Raw genomic sequence first — 16,042 nt, 5'->3', positions numbered from 1 at the left:
AATTAATCTAGAGGGTAAACCATGCACAAAAAACCAAACTTTTTGAAAATCGCCTAAGGATACCTAAGGATACCTAAGGATACCTTAGGTTAAAATAATGTTGCAAGATTTAGATGCCAAGTTGATCAAGAGGCCAAACAATGATGGGTTTGGGAACCTTCGTGACATTTTGACGTTCCATGAAACCTTTGCACAGAATAGCTCAGGTATTACTCAAAAGTTGAAAATGTGATCGCAGCAGGCGGCAATTTTGTAGCTCATTGCGAGCAATACGAAATTATTCAGTTGCTTTCCACACTTCGAAACGAATATACTTGTTTTTTAGTTCCGAACTTTTTTTTATATGCTTTTCTTAAATCTTTAGTAACTTTTTGATAAAAACAAAACCAACGTGTGAACGAGAAATTCTTGAGAAATGAGTGTATATTCCTCTGAGGAAACCGTTTCGGAGGAGTCCCTATTGCCGCCCGGCGACAGCAAACTCGACGCTGGCTTGGCCCAAATCGATGCGTGTAATTTCAATTCGGTAAGTGGACGGCGATGCCTTGGACAAAGTCTATTTTCCAACTTAATCGAAACGAATATTGGCCACGCCCCCACAGCATCCCATGTTAGTGTATACGATTGACGACACCGTTGCCAGCTGCAGCGCCGTTTGTTGCGTGGAATGTGCCGAGCCTGAAAACTTTGAGGCTTGCTGCAAACCAAAACCGAGGCGGCGTTGTTGCCCCAAGCCCTGCCCGCGTCCCAGGTGCAAGCCGAAGGTGTGCTGTAAGCCAAGGCCCACATGCAAGCGCAAGCCAAAGAGATGCTGCAAGCCGAGAAAGAAGCCATGCTGCCCCAAGCGAAAGCCACGTCCCTGCCCCAAGCGTTGCTAAATGCAACCACAATTGGCAGGATTTGGGATCTGTCTCGACTCTGTTGGCATATACAAATGTGCATGTATGTGTGCATGTGCTTGGAGCAATTACTGGGAATTGGCATTTCAATTTTGTGATGTGTGTGTGTGAATTATAACAAGTTATGAAAAATTTCAAAAAATCTTTTGCTTAAAACGAAAATGATCATAAACAAAGTGAAGTTAGGTAGGGAGGGTAAGCCAAAAAAGATCTCGTGTATCGTTGGCGGGAATTTCGAGCGAGAATCCTCAAAGAAGGGTCGACCGCAACCTAATAAGACATTATTCCAGATAAGTTACATAACTACCGACTCAAATATGTATCTGATCGTATTATTAGGCTATGCGTGATAGGATTTACTTTTCTTGTACTATGAATTTCTTTCTAAGATACTTTTTCGGATATTTCAACGTCCCAATATATATATTAGTATTATTTGATCAAAGCTCAAGTATATTCATGAGTTAGCATTATTTCTGCTTAGTGCTTGTACCTTTATCGGAGACCCCTGCCTGTTCATTATTCCAACGTATTCCTGCTAAGAAAGTTACGAACAATTTCATTTTCACCCATTTTCCACGCATGTGCTTTTACACATTTCATATTTTAGGGTGTTCAGGTCCCGAAACACATTTTCATTAGTGCCGTTTAGTCTAATGAGTTGAACTTTTGTCACAACAGAGCACAGCTGCTGACCCCCTCGGGCAACATCTTTGCCCTCATATAAACAGATGCCTGGCTGCTTGTCAAGCATTTAGTTGCTCTCAATCTCTATTTGCCCTTCACTCTCCGACTCACCGACTCTCCCTACCTCACACATTACCCTGGTTGCTTCCGCAAACGCCTCACTTGCGTGGACTTATTAAATGCACTCGAGCGAAACATCAAAGTTGCCTCGATTTGTAGCTGCCTCATTCGCTTCCGCAAAGCTTGGGATGCCGACTCTGGGGCTCCTGATGTTTATTAAATAGTTGCACGTCGTGTGTCTGTCGGTTGTTGGACAAAGGAGAGTGTCGGGGGGTTCGGTATATTTGCTTACGGGTAGAATGTTTAGGGTTTGGTCTAGGTCTTAGTGCATCGCTGCAATTCGTGCCATATTTCAATTTTAACATTACCATTCCGACAGCTGCAACTGTTTGATTCCCCCTTGGCCCCTTGGACTTTTCGAATGCCTTTCCTTCCTTTTCCTTTTCGTTTTTTTTTTGTATTTTTTGTTGCATCACTTCAGCTCTTTGTGGGGCTAATAGAATGTCAGAACTGATGCGCTGCATTGCCATGGCAGCCTTTGATGCGGCGATATTGAAATGAAAACCAAACAAATGTCACGCTTTTAAACTCTGTCTGATCCCAGACCAACCCTCCCCCCAATCCCTTTGCCAACGATTGTTGATTTAAAGCACAAAATTGCAAATTGCAAAAATTTTGCGTTACGAAAAAAATTGCGTATACGTCGCTACGTAATAGCTAAAAACGTAACAGCGCGTTACGACAATTTACATTTATTGCCAACCATTTCAAATCGCATAAAGCGTGGCCATGGGCGGTGCTCTATGGTTCGAGGGCGTGGCTGCCAGCTTGTAATGCCAGCCAGCTTCTATTATATTGTTAAGCTGACATTGGCCCCAGTTGTTATTGTTGTTGTTGTTGTGGCATACACAAACACTTGGCATGAATTATGGATGGCAGCAAAACGAAATGGCAAGGATGCGAAAGGCGAAAGGAATACGGCATGAGAGAGCAGATAAGCCTGTCAACGGGTTGAGAGTTGCCAATTTGTTGGTTCATTGTTGGTTTTTAAGGGCATTTGCAATCATTTTGCCAGCCACAAAACCGACTCTGGTTGCCCTTGATGGCATATCGAGAAAGCTCGTTTGGCGATATTTTCAATTTGCTTTCTGTAAATTCACTTTTAATTACGTTAAAGGCACTCTTATACAGTGTTGTAAAACTTTCAAATGTATTCATTGCTTTGGTTTACAAATTACTTAGAAAATCTACTTCAAAAGCCATCGAAAAGTTGTTTTTGTGACACGCACTTAAGATTTGAACTATGGAATAAAAAGACAACGGCTCTAATCTTACTTTTTAATACGCTAGACCTTAATTGTATTGTTGTTTATTAACTGTCCTTAGCTTAGCTTCACTTGCAGATGTCTTAAGACTCTATTCACATTGGTACAGTAATCTCTCGCATATGTGAACCTGCATTAGCAATAAGCACTAACTCATTGAGAAAACTTATTTACCCATAATTACATCGAATTTAAGTAAGCCCTTTATGAAATCACAATTATCTGCAAATTAGAATCAGCTCTTGATAACTTCATAGTGAGCGACGACTGTATCTACTTTTGTAATTCCTTTAAATGCATAATCCTTGCATCTGGACTGTTTCAGTATGCTCAGCCTTTACCTGTAATGAAGCTCTGAACTATAGAGAATTTGCTCGTCAGTGAAGTGTCACAGTTTTTACTCTTCTTTGTGTTTATTTTGTGCACCCGCAACCCTCACACCTCAGCCACCCATCCAGTGCGACCAAGACATTAACCCAACTCACTTTCGCATTATGAATTTTCAACGAGGCGATGAGACAAAATTTATGAGGCTTACAAATCACATTTCCATGCGAAAATTGTTACAATGCGGACACAAAAGCTGTTAATTATTTTGTAGCCTATTAACAAAGGCAGGATATCAAGAATTTTGCCAGGCTAATGGCTTTCTCGCGCGCTGTCTCTCTCTCACAGTCTCTCTCACTTTCACTCAGCTGAACGTTGTGCATATGCGTTACATCTCAAAGACAACTGCACTCGACACTTTGGCGCAACAATTTTCGAACTGTTGCAGTTGTTGCACAGTTTCTAGGCCATAACAATCGCTCCCTCCCCCCCTCTTTACTCAAGCTGCAAACCAACTTGCCTTCTAGCTAAACCGCCTGGCGCCATTTAGAAGGCACATTAATCAATTTAGCCGTCAGCAGCAGAAGCAGCAGCAGCAGCAAAAGCTGGTGCAGAAGCTGGAACAGCAGCCAAGCGAAACCGAAAGCTGCCTCCGTGTGCAAAACTCTGGCGTTCATTCGTTCATGTAAATTATAACGCCGTTTTCTGTCCGTTTACTGCCGGTCCGGTCTACAGCCAAGGATTCCTGCTGTTTTACCCTCCGCCCCTGCCCGCCCCCTTAGACCAGTCTAGTGTTTAGTTTTGTGGTGCATTTTTTGTTGGCTCTCTGGCGCCAGTTAAAAACTTAATTAAAACCATAACAAAGCAAAGCCAACAAACATTTTGCTGCCAAACTTGGCGCGCCCATCCGACATTTTCTTGGCGCCCAACGTGTGCCCCGAGTGCTTTAAAGTGCAGCACAAATAGAAAAAACATTTTCATTTACACACATGTTTGGCATTTAGATGCAATTAAAGCCACGAGACTGAAAATGGATATGGCAACAGAAATAAAAAAGAAAAAAAATGGAAAAGAAATCTTATAAATTCCGAACGCGCAGCTCAGTTACTGCGTTAAGCGGGTGGAATGGCGGGGAATGGGGGATGGGGTTGTGTCATTGCATCTTTTGTGCATTTGAAATTTAATTAACACGCACACACGCGCACACACACACACACACGCGCGCGCAGGCAGCAACAATGAGTGACGGACGGAGCAGCAAAAAACGGCAGCGAGCAAAACTAATAAAAACTCATTTCAAAGAGTTTTTGATGAGGCAAACGACGAAAGAAGTGGACACAGGATCAACAAGAAGCAAGCAGCAATGAGGGAAGGAGATGAAGAGGATGGGCAGAGGGGGGAGAGGGGGGGGGGCAGGGAATGCGGCACATAGCTAACACTAGACAGGACTGCAGAGCTTCCGCTTTGGCTGGCTGCTAATTCAGCGCCTGTTGCTATTGTCAGGGGCAAAAGGATGCAGCAGGACATGCAGCAGGAGCTGCAACAGGATGCTGTCCGCCAGCTTTTGTCTCAGCTGTTACAATATTTAGCCACCCATTCACCCCTACCCGCTGCTATCTCCTGCTGGTTGTTGTTGTTGTACTTGCCAAGTACAAGTTTTGCTCTAATGAATGTCAACTTTGGCTGTAAGTGTTGACAGTGCCACAGTATCCTGTCCCACATCCCTTGTTGGATCCTTGTTCAAGACTTTTGTGCTGCCTGCATTTTTAAAACAGCTGCAGGCGTACCTCCTTCCTGCTGTTGTTGTTCCTGTTGTTGTTGTTGTTGGCCAACCAAAATTAATCAGGCGAAAAGTTGTTGGTCAAGTTTTATGGCCAATTATGACAGCGATTTAGATAGACGAATTCTTATAGATGGCATATTAATTAAATTCATATTCCACATATATTTTTACATGTGGCCAAAATAACAGCCTAGGCTCATAAAATGCGGCTTATGTCGAGAAAATGTGCCAAAATTGATGAAAAACAAATAAATACTTTGTTAGCAACTGTGACCGACTGCGCAATACTCTGTGCGACATGTAAAGATAAAAATAAAGATAGATATCAAAAAATCTCAACACCTAAGTCGTTTCACTTTTCATTTTGTGAACAGAGAATATGTTGAATATGATGAAGTGTAAAGCCAAAGAGAAAATGCAATTTTGTGGAAATTGAGGAAAATTGCAAAACCAAAGCAAAGTTAATAAACGAACGACTTCAATGCCATCGAGTCTAGCTAAAGGACACATTAAAGCCTTATATTAAACGTAAATCAAACAACTAATTCGCTGAGCTCAAGTTGACGCATTTTGTGGACTTGCCCCACAGCCGCGCCCACATGCCACGACAAGCCAATAACTGTTCAAAGCTCAAATCGACTTTCATTATTTATACGCTGTGATTTTCAACGGACAGCAAACTGTCGCTGGTCATTGCCAACATTGGCATATCCTCTAGTCACTGTCCCCCCTCTCCCTCTCTCTCTCGCACTGTGCCACCCCCGTCCACGCCCACTGTCCGCCCCTCTGTTTTTCTTTCTGGCTCTCTCGCTCGCACTCACGCTGACATGTTGGCTGTTAGTTGGTCTAAATATTTGCAGCAGCACTGAAACGTTTTTCATGGGACGTTTATGAACATTTTTGACGATTTCGATTTTACCGAGCCTATATTTACATATTGCCAGTCAGCTTCCCCCCCCCCCCCCCCCCCCCTCAAGCCGCCCAATACGTTGGCTATTGCTCACAGTTTATTGGATGTGCAGTTAACCAAATATAAATCGCATATCGGATTCTCGATGGCACAGCGCATAAGCCGCTTAGCACAAAATTACTCATACGCCGAGTGGCACCAGTTGGTATGCCGCTTTTATTCCACCTCTTTCTATGCCCTGTACACATTGAGAAAGAGTTGAAACGGACACAAAATATCAGATATCATATAATATATATATAATCTTCTTCTTCTTCTTCTTCTGAGCGAACCAGAAAAATATATAAATATATCCATATGCCCTTCCGGTTGTAAGAACCCCCGTTGAGGTTGCATGTCAGATCTTCTTGACCCAATATCACCAGAAATCGTTTGATATTGGCTTGGGATTTGAGAAAATCTGTGAAATTGTAAAAACCTAAGAGCTCAAGTCCGGCAAAGAGGCTCTCAAGTTGCATGCACATATAAGAAGTTATATTTCATCATTGTAAAATGCCCGCTTTATGCCACGAACATGCGAAAAATAAGGCGCGATTTTAGAGATGCTAAACAGAATATTTTACACCGAACTTTTTCAAGAAGAAATGTTAAATAGTTTATGGCTGAGCGTAAGTGTGATGCAAGTCTCTCGTAGTTTAGGCAGATTACAGGGTAACTCCAAGTCGAACACCCGTGACTAGCGCACTTTGATTTGTTCCCATCTCCCTATTAATCCGTACCTTACCCCCCCTTCCCCTAAGTACTGAGCCAGCTGACCCAATTCTCGACGCTGGACTGGCAACATCTTCAGCTTCATAAGCCGCTGGTGTTCCAGATTGTTCTTCTTCTTTGTTTGTTGTTGCACTTTTTCCAGCGCTCTGTCATTTTCAATTTGGCTAATCGACACACGCGCTCCACATTCCCATCGTTTGGCCCACAATTGTTTCAAAATAGTCACGTGATTTGGCAACAGCTGCTGCAGTGACCCACATCGGAAAAGCCAAAGCCCAAAACCGCACTAAGGGTAAACCAAACGGCACACCGCACACACATATACACTAACTTTTTAGCTGCCAATTTGCCTTATGCCTGGAAACCACAAATTTATAGGCCAGCTTGCGGTTTTGGTTTGCATATAAAGACCGCGGAGAGAATTAATTGAAAAGTGAAAGCGGAGACGAAAGCCAAAACAAACTGCATCTAGTGCTGCCAAAGTAAGCAACAATTTCAGTTGTTACCCCCCCCCCCCCTCTCCTTCGGCCAACACACGCTGCATTATTCAAAGAGCTCCGCTTGCAATTTGTGTTGCCTACTTTGTGGAGCCCGCTTAGATAACAGCATATAATTAGATTTGTTTGTAGGTGTATTGGCAACTGTGTCGCCCCCTCAATTCAAATCTAGCACAAGGCTGCGCCCCTCACTCCTCTCCCCTCACACACACACACACACACACACACACACACACACACACACACACACAAACACATTTCACAACTAATTCGACGAGCAGCCAATTTGAAGCCAATTGCGAATGTGAAAAAAAAAATATATATAACTAGAAAAGTGGAAAGAAAAGTTTTTTCAACAACTCGACAACTATGTAAGTGAGTGGCAACAACAACAACAACAACAATAACTGCAACTGCAACTACAACTGCAATTGCAACTACAACTGCAAGAGCAGCAAAATTGCTTCTACATTGAAATTGAATTATTTGTTGTTGCTGTTGTCGTTGTCGTTGTTGTTGCACTGCGCAACTCACAGCAACAGCAACAACTGTTGCAACAACAACAACTGTTGCAACAACAACAACAACGACAACAAACAACACTTCAACAGCATTTGTTGGGCTGCACACATGCAGCTCTGGCTTGTTAGAGAGAGGCCGTCGGTTCGTGCATATTTCAAAACTAACAATTCCCATTGTTGTTGTTCTCGTTGTTGTTGTTGTTGCCTCGTTGTCGTCGCTTTTGTGCGCCGCTGCTCGTAAAAGCTGTTAAAAAAAAATAAACGAAAAAAGAAAAGCTGCAGCGAAAAACTTTTCATCTTTTTTTTTGCGCCAAGCGGCCACTGAAATTGATTACCGATAACGCCAAAACGGATAATGGACTTTTGTTGCAGCAGCTGCAAAAAAAATACAAAAAAGTAGAAACCAAAAGTAAAAAATTGACCAGGCCAGCGGCAATGCAAACTAAAAAAAAAAAAAAGAAAAAGAAAAGCAGAAAAGCGCCGGGAGTATGGGCGGCATTTGGCAAAAGGGAAGCAGTAAAAAGTATGGCGCACAGGGCCAAAGATCGGGCATTGGCAATGCAAAAGTGGAAAAATCAAAGAACCAACAGGATGCAGTCGCACAGTTAACGGAGGCCATATGCGCAGCGCAAACGAAAGGCGATTATGGTTAGCTGAACTGTATGAGAAGCGCAAAGAGAGGCGCGCCGTAACAGCTGCAGAGTTTCTCATCAACAGTTAAAGCAGCTACAAAATGCAACTCAACACACGTTGATTTTGGTTACCATTAGGGATTTTACTTTTACAATAGCTGGTTTCATTCGTCTTCATAAAACTTCCATTGCATGTCTCAATAGTATTCTCATGGAGCACATTTTGGTCAGCCAAAGTGAACAATTTGCTCGAGTTATTTGTGTAAAAATTGTCTACAGGGCGAATTATCGCATGGGAATACAGAGCTGGGGTTGGGCTTGGTCATTGAGTATAATTTTGGGGGGGATGCTCACACATTATTTGCATTGCTCATAATTACGCGTCGAGCTCATGTGGGGCAACATTTGGTCGCCGGTCGACTGACCACTGGCCACATCCGCTGCGTGCTCAAGTGCAAAAGATTTTTCCTGCATTATCTGCAAAAGCAAACACAAACGATGCGAACAAAGGCTGACCGACGAGCAGCGAGCTGGGGTGGCCGCCAGTTATAGCGGGGTAGAGTTTTGGCAATTTGTAACATTTTCCTCATTACACACACAATGGAGCCAAGTTTGTCTGTGACTGTGTGTGTGTGTGTGAAAGCTTCCGTTTGCATAAAAATGACGCCAAAAAAAGGGAATAAAATACAGGAAAGAAAATCTAATAAAACATGTTTTAAAAACGAAGCAAAGGGAAAACGCGCGCGCACACAACTGAAGTGGCATTAAGCGAGACGGGGGGAGGAGTTGCAGCAGTTGGGGTTGGGGTTGGGGTTGGGGAGGTGAGCAACGGGTAGCTGCAAAAAACACACAGCGTGTTTAACGAGCCATTTGCCGTTTTGGCGCTGAACCTGCTAATTGAATTAGAGGCGCTGCAGGATGTGGAATGTGAGCAGCAGCAGCAGCAGGCACAGAAGCAGCAGGGGAAGCAGGAATGGGAACAGAGCAGAAGATGCGACAGGGTAACAAAACTGCGGGCGGCGGTTGCCCACTAAACGCTTTGGCATGCCGGGGCTTAGAGTTTGCCCGCAGGATTCAATTAGGTGTAAGTGCGCCCGCCACACACATAATCACACACACACTCACACACACACTGTTGGCAGGCTGGCTGAAGAAGTGAGCATATCAAAGAGGATAATAAATTCAAGTGCGAGCTTTCAGCTGCCACTTGTGCTCGTCTAATGAGCATCTCCGCTAAGATAGCAAAACTTGCCCGCAACGCTAACAAACTGACAGCTAAAGAGCTGACAGCGGCACTTGCAACAACAGTTGCCACAACACTTGCCACATAGTCGTTGTTGATAAAGCGATGCCATAAAGATGCGAACGTGCTGCACAAATTGCCACAGTGTGACCCTATAAAAACAGACAAACCGATAAAAACAGCCTTCGGGGCCCGGCAAATTCCCTGAAGCAAGAATAATATTTATCAAAACTAGCGAAGAAAATAAATTGACCGCAAGTTCGTTCAGCTGCATAATCAATATTGAGATTAAAACAAGAACCAACCAGGTAAATTATTGCAGTCTTAAATACAATAACTTAGTTTCAGATAGACATAAATTGTAAATACCTAATCAATCTAGATGGATAAGCATACCAAAAACAAAATAGGTTGAATTTTAACAGAGTTTTGCATCATTTGCAGTATGAAAGGAGAGAAGCCAGTTTCTTTGGGATATGGTCAAAGTTTTGAGCTTACGAAAACATATTGAAAAATTGTTGTTTCACATATTAAAGCAGCATCAATCTAGACGTAAGACAAAGTCCACAATGGCCACCATCATGCCTTGCTTATGATTTTTTTATTAACAACTGAATCAAGTTTTAATGCCAGAACATCCCAAGGAAAACCGCTTGTAAATCGATTCAGATTGAACAAAGTTATGGACTGGCTGGAAAAGGCACTTGGCAAGTTTGATGTGCGCAGGCTATAAGTAGCTGACACACACACTCGCACACACACTCGCACACACACTCACACACACACTCACACACACACTCGCACACACACTCGCACACCCACTTACTCCCACGCACACTCTCACGCTGTCAACTCAGCTTCCATTGTCATTCATCATTGGCTGCCCATTGATAAAAATCAATGTCAAGCCTCGCAATGCCTCATGCCACGCCCACGCGTCTACGCCCCATAATGAGGCAAGTGACTCAGTTTGTTTGTGCTGCGTTTGTTATTGTTGTTCTGCTTGCTGTTTGTTTTTATTGCTGCCTGGCGCTGAATTGAATCGAATGAAAGGAAAGTACGTAATGACATTAAATTAAATTCAATTCAATTATCCTTCACATGGTGCAACTTTTTAATTAGTTATTAGCAATGTTGGCAATCGCATGATTTATATCAGCTAATGCCAACTGGCAAATGGCAATTGCAACTGGCAACTGGCAACTGCGCTTTCAATTTCAGTTGCAGCTTCTCAGTTTCAGTTTTTGGATAAAGTTTTTTCATCATCTGTTTTCTGTGGAATTTATCAACGGAAAGTCACATAATGGAAAATTGAAAATTGTTTGTGCCGAACAGTTGCCAGGGGGCAAACCGAGGCGGGGCGGGGCGTTGCATGAAATTGAGGCTATTTCGTTATTAAATTCCAAAAGAGCTTCAAGGCGGCACACTACTGACCGGAATCAAGGCTATGAGCAGGGGAATACGATGCAGAGCGGGGCAACTGACATTTGGCTTTGGCTCGTTGACTTTTCCGTCAAAAAACAAAAGTGCTCTGATCGCAGCTGCCCAGCTGCGAGATACTCTGTACAAAGTTAAGCGTAAAGCGTAGACCAAAAATAAATATATTCCTTAAGCTCTTGTTAGTTAAAAAATTTGCTAAGAAAAGCTCTGATATCGTATTGACTCCTACATAAAATGGGTTTTAGATGCCAGCTACCCATTACATCGTATGTTTTTCACAACGTCAATCAATCCCATTTTCGAGCATCAATGGGTACAGGGTATACAAGAAAAGCAACTTACAACATAAAGAATTCTGGGGAAAAAAAGTGACTTGAAACCAATCAGCGTAAAAATTGTTCGATGTGTGTGTTTGACTGTGGGTCTGTGCTGCTCTGTCCTGTTCTGTTCAATTTCAGCAAATTGAGTCGAACTTTTGTGCTGTGTCTTGGCTGACGCCTCGAGCTTTTGTATTGGTCGCTTGACAATTGCAGCGCTCACATTACGCGTGGGCAGACTTTCAAATGTTTTAGATTTGATGTATTGTGTGACAGGAGAATATCATTAGTGCTTATGAATATGCCTAAAAAGCTTGTCGACAAACTTGTCACAGCACGTGGCGTATGCGTAATTTTATTTACGTTCGCCGTAACACAAATGTTGCAAGGTGGTGCTCGTGCCACCCCTTGAGAGGCCTAAAAATGCTGCACACACAATGTAAACAAAATTCTGAGAGGTGTGTAGAGCTGCGTCAGATGGGGGGCAGAGCAGCAGCAGCAGCAGCAGCAACAGTGTGACGTGAACTGTGACAATGCCTGAAGGAATATGCTGCTGCTGTGGAAAAGTGCGCCTGCGCCGCCAACGATGTTGTGAAAAACTGTTACCAGTATTCTTGCTGCTGCTGCTGCTGCTGTTGCTGTTGCTGCTGCCACAGGCCGTGGCAGCGTTTTGGTCACATGCGATGTGGCAGCGTTGCACGAGTTCAGTTTAGTTTTGGCAGCGAGCGCTGTGCGACGTTTGCGGCCAATGTTGAAGACGACGTTACGGCAGCGCAGCGAAACGTATACGAACGGTGTGTGTGTGTAAGTGTGTTCGTGTGTGTGCGCTTAGATGAAAGTGAAATAATGTTAACAAACGGAGCCTGTTTAATGGCAACAAAAGGCGCCAGCATTGTCGCAACAAAAGTAACAACAAATGTGGCATGCGACACGCGCGCGTTGCTCAACAAAAATCAATGAAAAGCGAAAGTGAAAACACGCACAGTTACACAAATACATGTACAATACGCAGCAACACGCAGCAAATACAGACACAGACACAGACACAGACACAGATACAGATACAGATACAGATACAGTGCACAGCTGCTCAAACAGGCACGCACAAGAGCGAGCAGGACAGCAGAGTGAGAAGGTGTGAGCGAGCGGGCAAGAGAGAGAGAGAGAGAGGGAAGGCGAGCTAACATTTTTGACGTCACGAATGCTGTGTGCGTGTGTGCTTGCCGTGACGCTGTCGAATTCATAAAATTAGCTAAACTAATTAAAAGCTGGCAATAACATCAAAGAACAACAAAAAAAGGTGTTGCATAACCTGCAGGCGCTGCCGCAACTAAAAAAAACCCGAGACCCTTGACTCACATACAAAATGCATGCAGCTCTCGCCACATGTCCTTGAACGTTATGCATCCCATGTGTCGGTGTGTCTGAGTGTGTGTGTGTGTGTGTTAACTGCGGTTATGTGATACAGTAACCTCTGCCAGTAAGCCACACAGAGCCAACCTCTTCAGCCCTAACCAATTGGCATTGGCACATTTTGTGGTGTGTTTATCTTTCGGCTTGTGGCATCAACAAGCAACTCACGACACGCCAACTTTGAGCAGAGCTCAGCTGCAACTAGGGTGTTTTACTAGGTCGCCTTAGGATACATTGGCCTGGCGCACATTTTTCGTGTGTTAGCTGCTTTTGGTTTAAGCAGCATTTTGCGTAATTGGGTTGCTGCGCCGCGGCCTTGAACTGCTTTGCCACACACACGCACAGCTGCAATTGCCACACATGCTAACAGCTGACCCCTGCCCCAGCCCCTATACCCTGGCCAGCATCTGCCTTGGACAGTTGCCTTATTTATGAGCATGCCACAAACCCTTTGGGGCCGCCAACTGGCGTGGCACCATTAAGCAAATTGCCTCGAAATGCCTCACAAAATGTTCAAATATTTTAAATTATTGAAACTTGTAGACGCAGACTTTGCTGTAAAAGCGCACAGTTAAAACAAATAATGGGACGCGCCGGGCCAAATGGCCAAATACGAGAGCAATGCCAATGCCACGCCCCCCCAACCCAACCATAGGCCCAGTCCAGCCTTGCTTAAACCCCCCGCCTCCCCTTTCACACACACACACACACACACACACCCTGAGGGGCTCATAAATCTTGCTTAGCGCCTACAATTTGCTAGCGCGGCCCTTTTTGTTTCTGTTTCGTAATATTTGCGGTGGGTCTGAGCTGCCCCTGTAACAGCGCCACCCCCCTCCCCTTCATAACCATAAAAGGGCTACCCTGCCCCTTTTTTAGGAACAACATTTCTTATATGGCATTTTAATTATTTTAAATGTTGCAAATAGAAAACTCAGCAAGGTTTTCATTTTTGGTTATTTGTTAAACCCAACGAAAAAGGTTGATTTTCTTTTGTTATTTTGAGGAACGCGCAAAAAATAACAGCATTAATTGTATTTGGGAACGTGACCTATTTATATATGCATATATATATATATATATATATATTAATAATTGCAACGCAAAGAAAGCTAATTTATGAGAATAGAATGAGAGTCAGACTCAAAGTCAGAATTTTGTCAGAGTTTGTTTGAGCAACATCAACTTGGCTGACTTTGAGCTTCAGAATAACAAACTGGCTGGTCGCCAGTTCAAACTCAGAAGCAATTTTCGATTATATATCTAATTATTACAGTTTTCGAATTGAATTGATTGATAAATTGTAGTTCTTACCTTCTTATATTCAACAGCTTCCTTTGGTCAAAATAAAAACTTGAAATATTTTTATCACAAAACAGGAAACACACTTAAACATATTTATGGATCACAGATTAGAATTATGAATTTAACACTTTTTCTTTCTTGGAACAAAAAATTAAACATTTTATGCCAAAACGGGACAACGCAATTAAACACAGAAAAAAAATATAGAAAAATATAAAACATATATCTATTAATTTTTCATTTAAAATAAACATTTTATCCCAAAACGGGGCAACACAATTAAACACAGAAAAAAAATAGAAAAAATATATAAGCTTGATACACTTCCTTTTCGCATTAACTGAAAAATAGATATAAAGAAAACGAAAAATTAATCAATTGAAGAGAATATAAAACTCTAAAATCATGTATGAAAATATAATATATATTAACGTTTTATAAATAGAGATAAGTATATATATATTATATACATATATAATGCATATATATTTATTTATTCAGTTAAACGCAACCCATTCGAAACTGTTGCCTTTTATTTAGCACATTAAAAGCTCATTTCACATTGTTTAAAATGTTATCGTAAAGAATGAATTTCACGCTTATAAAAATTTAATCAAAATCTAGCCAAGCATAAGGCTAAAGAAAATAATAACAGCTGGCAAATAATGTGAGCAAAATAAAATGTTAATTTAAATTGTTTACTGCACAAAATGCAAAAGAGACGCAAAGCGCAGTAAAAATGGCGGCTGCTAATTGAATGTTAAATAAAGATAAGCTAAAGGAAAAGTAGAGTATAAGGTAGAGCAGCGAGAGAAGAGTTAGATATGCGGACGATAAGTGACAGACTCGGGAATTAACATAGCAAATCTCTTCCAAAAGTGTCCAGTCCTTTGCCCCCCCCCCCCTCTCTCTCACCCTTCTTGCGCCTCCCATCTGCCATCTCTGCACACTCCCGCGAGGCAATTTGCATTAACAGAATTTGAGAGAAGCAAAAAATGTGTGCACAATATGCATAAATACATTAACATTTTAAATGAATGAACAAAATTCAATTTGCGGGTGTTTATTGGTTTTCCATTTTCACATTCGCTGAAAGGTTTTTGGCCAGCTGTGAAATTGGCCAAATAAATTAAATGTGCATGCTTGAATGACAAATTTTGACCGAAATGAAATATGCAAAAGCTAAATAGAGATAAATAATTAGCTGTATCTGTATCTGTATCTGTATCTGTATCTGTATCTGTATCTGTATCTGTATCTGTATCTGTATCTGTATCTGTATCTGTATCTGTATCTGTATCTGTATCTGTATCTGTATCTGTATCTGTATCTGTATCTGTATCTGTATCTGTATCTGTATCTGTATCTGTATCTGTATCTGTTCTGTATCTGTATCTGTATCTGTATCTGTATCTGTATCTGTATCTGTATCTGTATCTGTATCTGTATCTGTATCTGTATCTGTATCTGTATCTGTATCTGTATCTGTATCTGTATCTGTATCTGTATCTGTATCTGTATCTGTATCTGTATCTGTATCTGTATCTGTATCTGTATCTGTATCTGTATCTGTATCTGTATCTGTATCTGTATCTGTATCTGTATCTGTATCTGTATCTGTATCTGTATCTGTATCTGTATCTGTATCTGTATCTGTATCTGTATCTGTATCTGTATCTGTATCTGTATCTGTATCTGTATCTGTATCTGTATCTGTATCTGTATCTGTATCTGTATCTGTATCTGTATCTGTATCTGTATCTGTATCTGTATCTGTATCTGTATCTGTATCTGTATCGTATCTGTATCTGTATCTGTATCTGTATCTGTATCTGTATCTGTATCTGTATCTGTATCTGTATCTGTATCTGTATCTGTATCTGTATCTGTATCTGTATCTGTATCTGTATCT

At 42.0% G+C, this 16,042-nt stretch overlaps 2 protein-coding genes across 3 annotated transcripts in view; both read left to right on the top strand.

Moving 5' to 3' along the window:
• The first annotated feature begins 296 nt into the window (after nt 1–296).
• On the top strand, nt 297–1,041 carry LOC115762638 (keratin-associated protein 4-6). Its single transcript, XM_030704941.1, has 2 exons — nt 297–526; nt 603–1,041. Exons 1-2 carry the CDS (start codon nt 416–418, stop codon nt 876–878), a joined length of 387 nt encoding a protein of 128 aa, XP_030560801.1. The 5' UTR covers nt 297–415; the 3' UTR covers nt 879–1,041.
• Nucleotides 1,042–12,140: 11,099 nt separating this feature from the next.
• Nucleotides 12,141–16,042, top strand: part of LOC115762707 — a 49,893-nt gene continuing 45,991 nt past the window's right edge. Inside the window, exon 1 of one of the 2 annotated variants that reach the window (XM_030705030.1) lies at nt 12,141–12,216. The gene's annotated coding sequence lies outside the window, so the exon portion shown is untranslated. The remainder of the gene's footprint in view (nt 12,217–16,042) is intronic. The other variant, XM_030705031.1, reaches the window with a different exon arrangement.

Source organism: Drosophila novamexicana, unplaced genomic scaffold (assembly GCF_003285875.2).
Source record: "Drosophila novamexicana strain 15010-1031.04,08,12 unplaced genomic scaffold, DnovRS2.1 tig00000644-arrow-pilon, whole genome shotgun sequence".
NCBI lineage: Eukaryota > Metazoa > Arthropoda > Insecta > Diptera > Drosophilidae > Drosophila > Drosophila novamexicana.
This window is presented reverse-complemented; position numbering and strand designations above follow the sequence as displayed.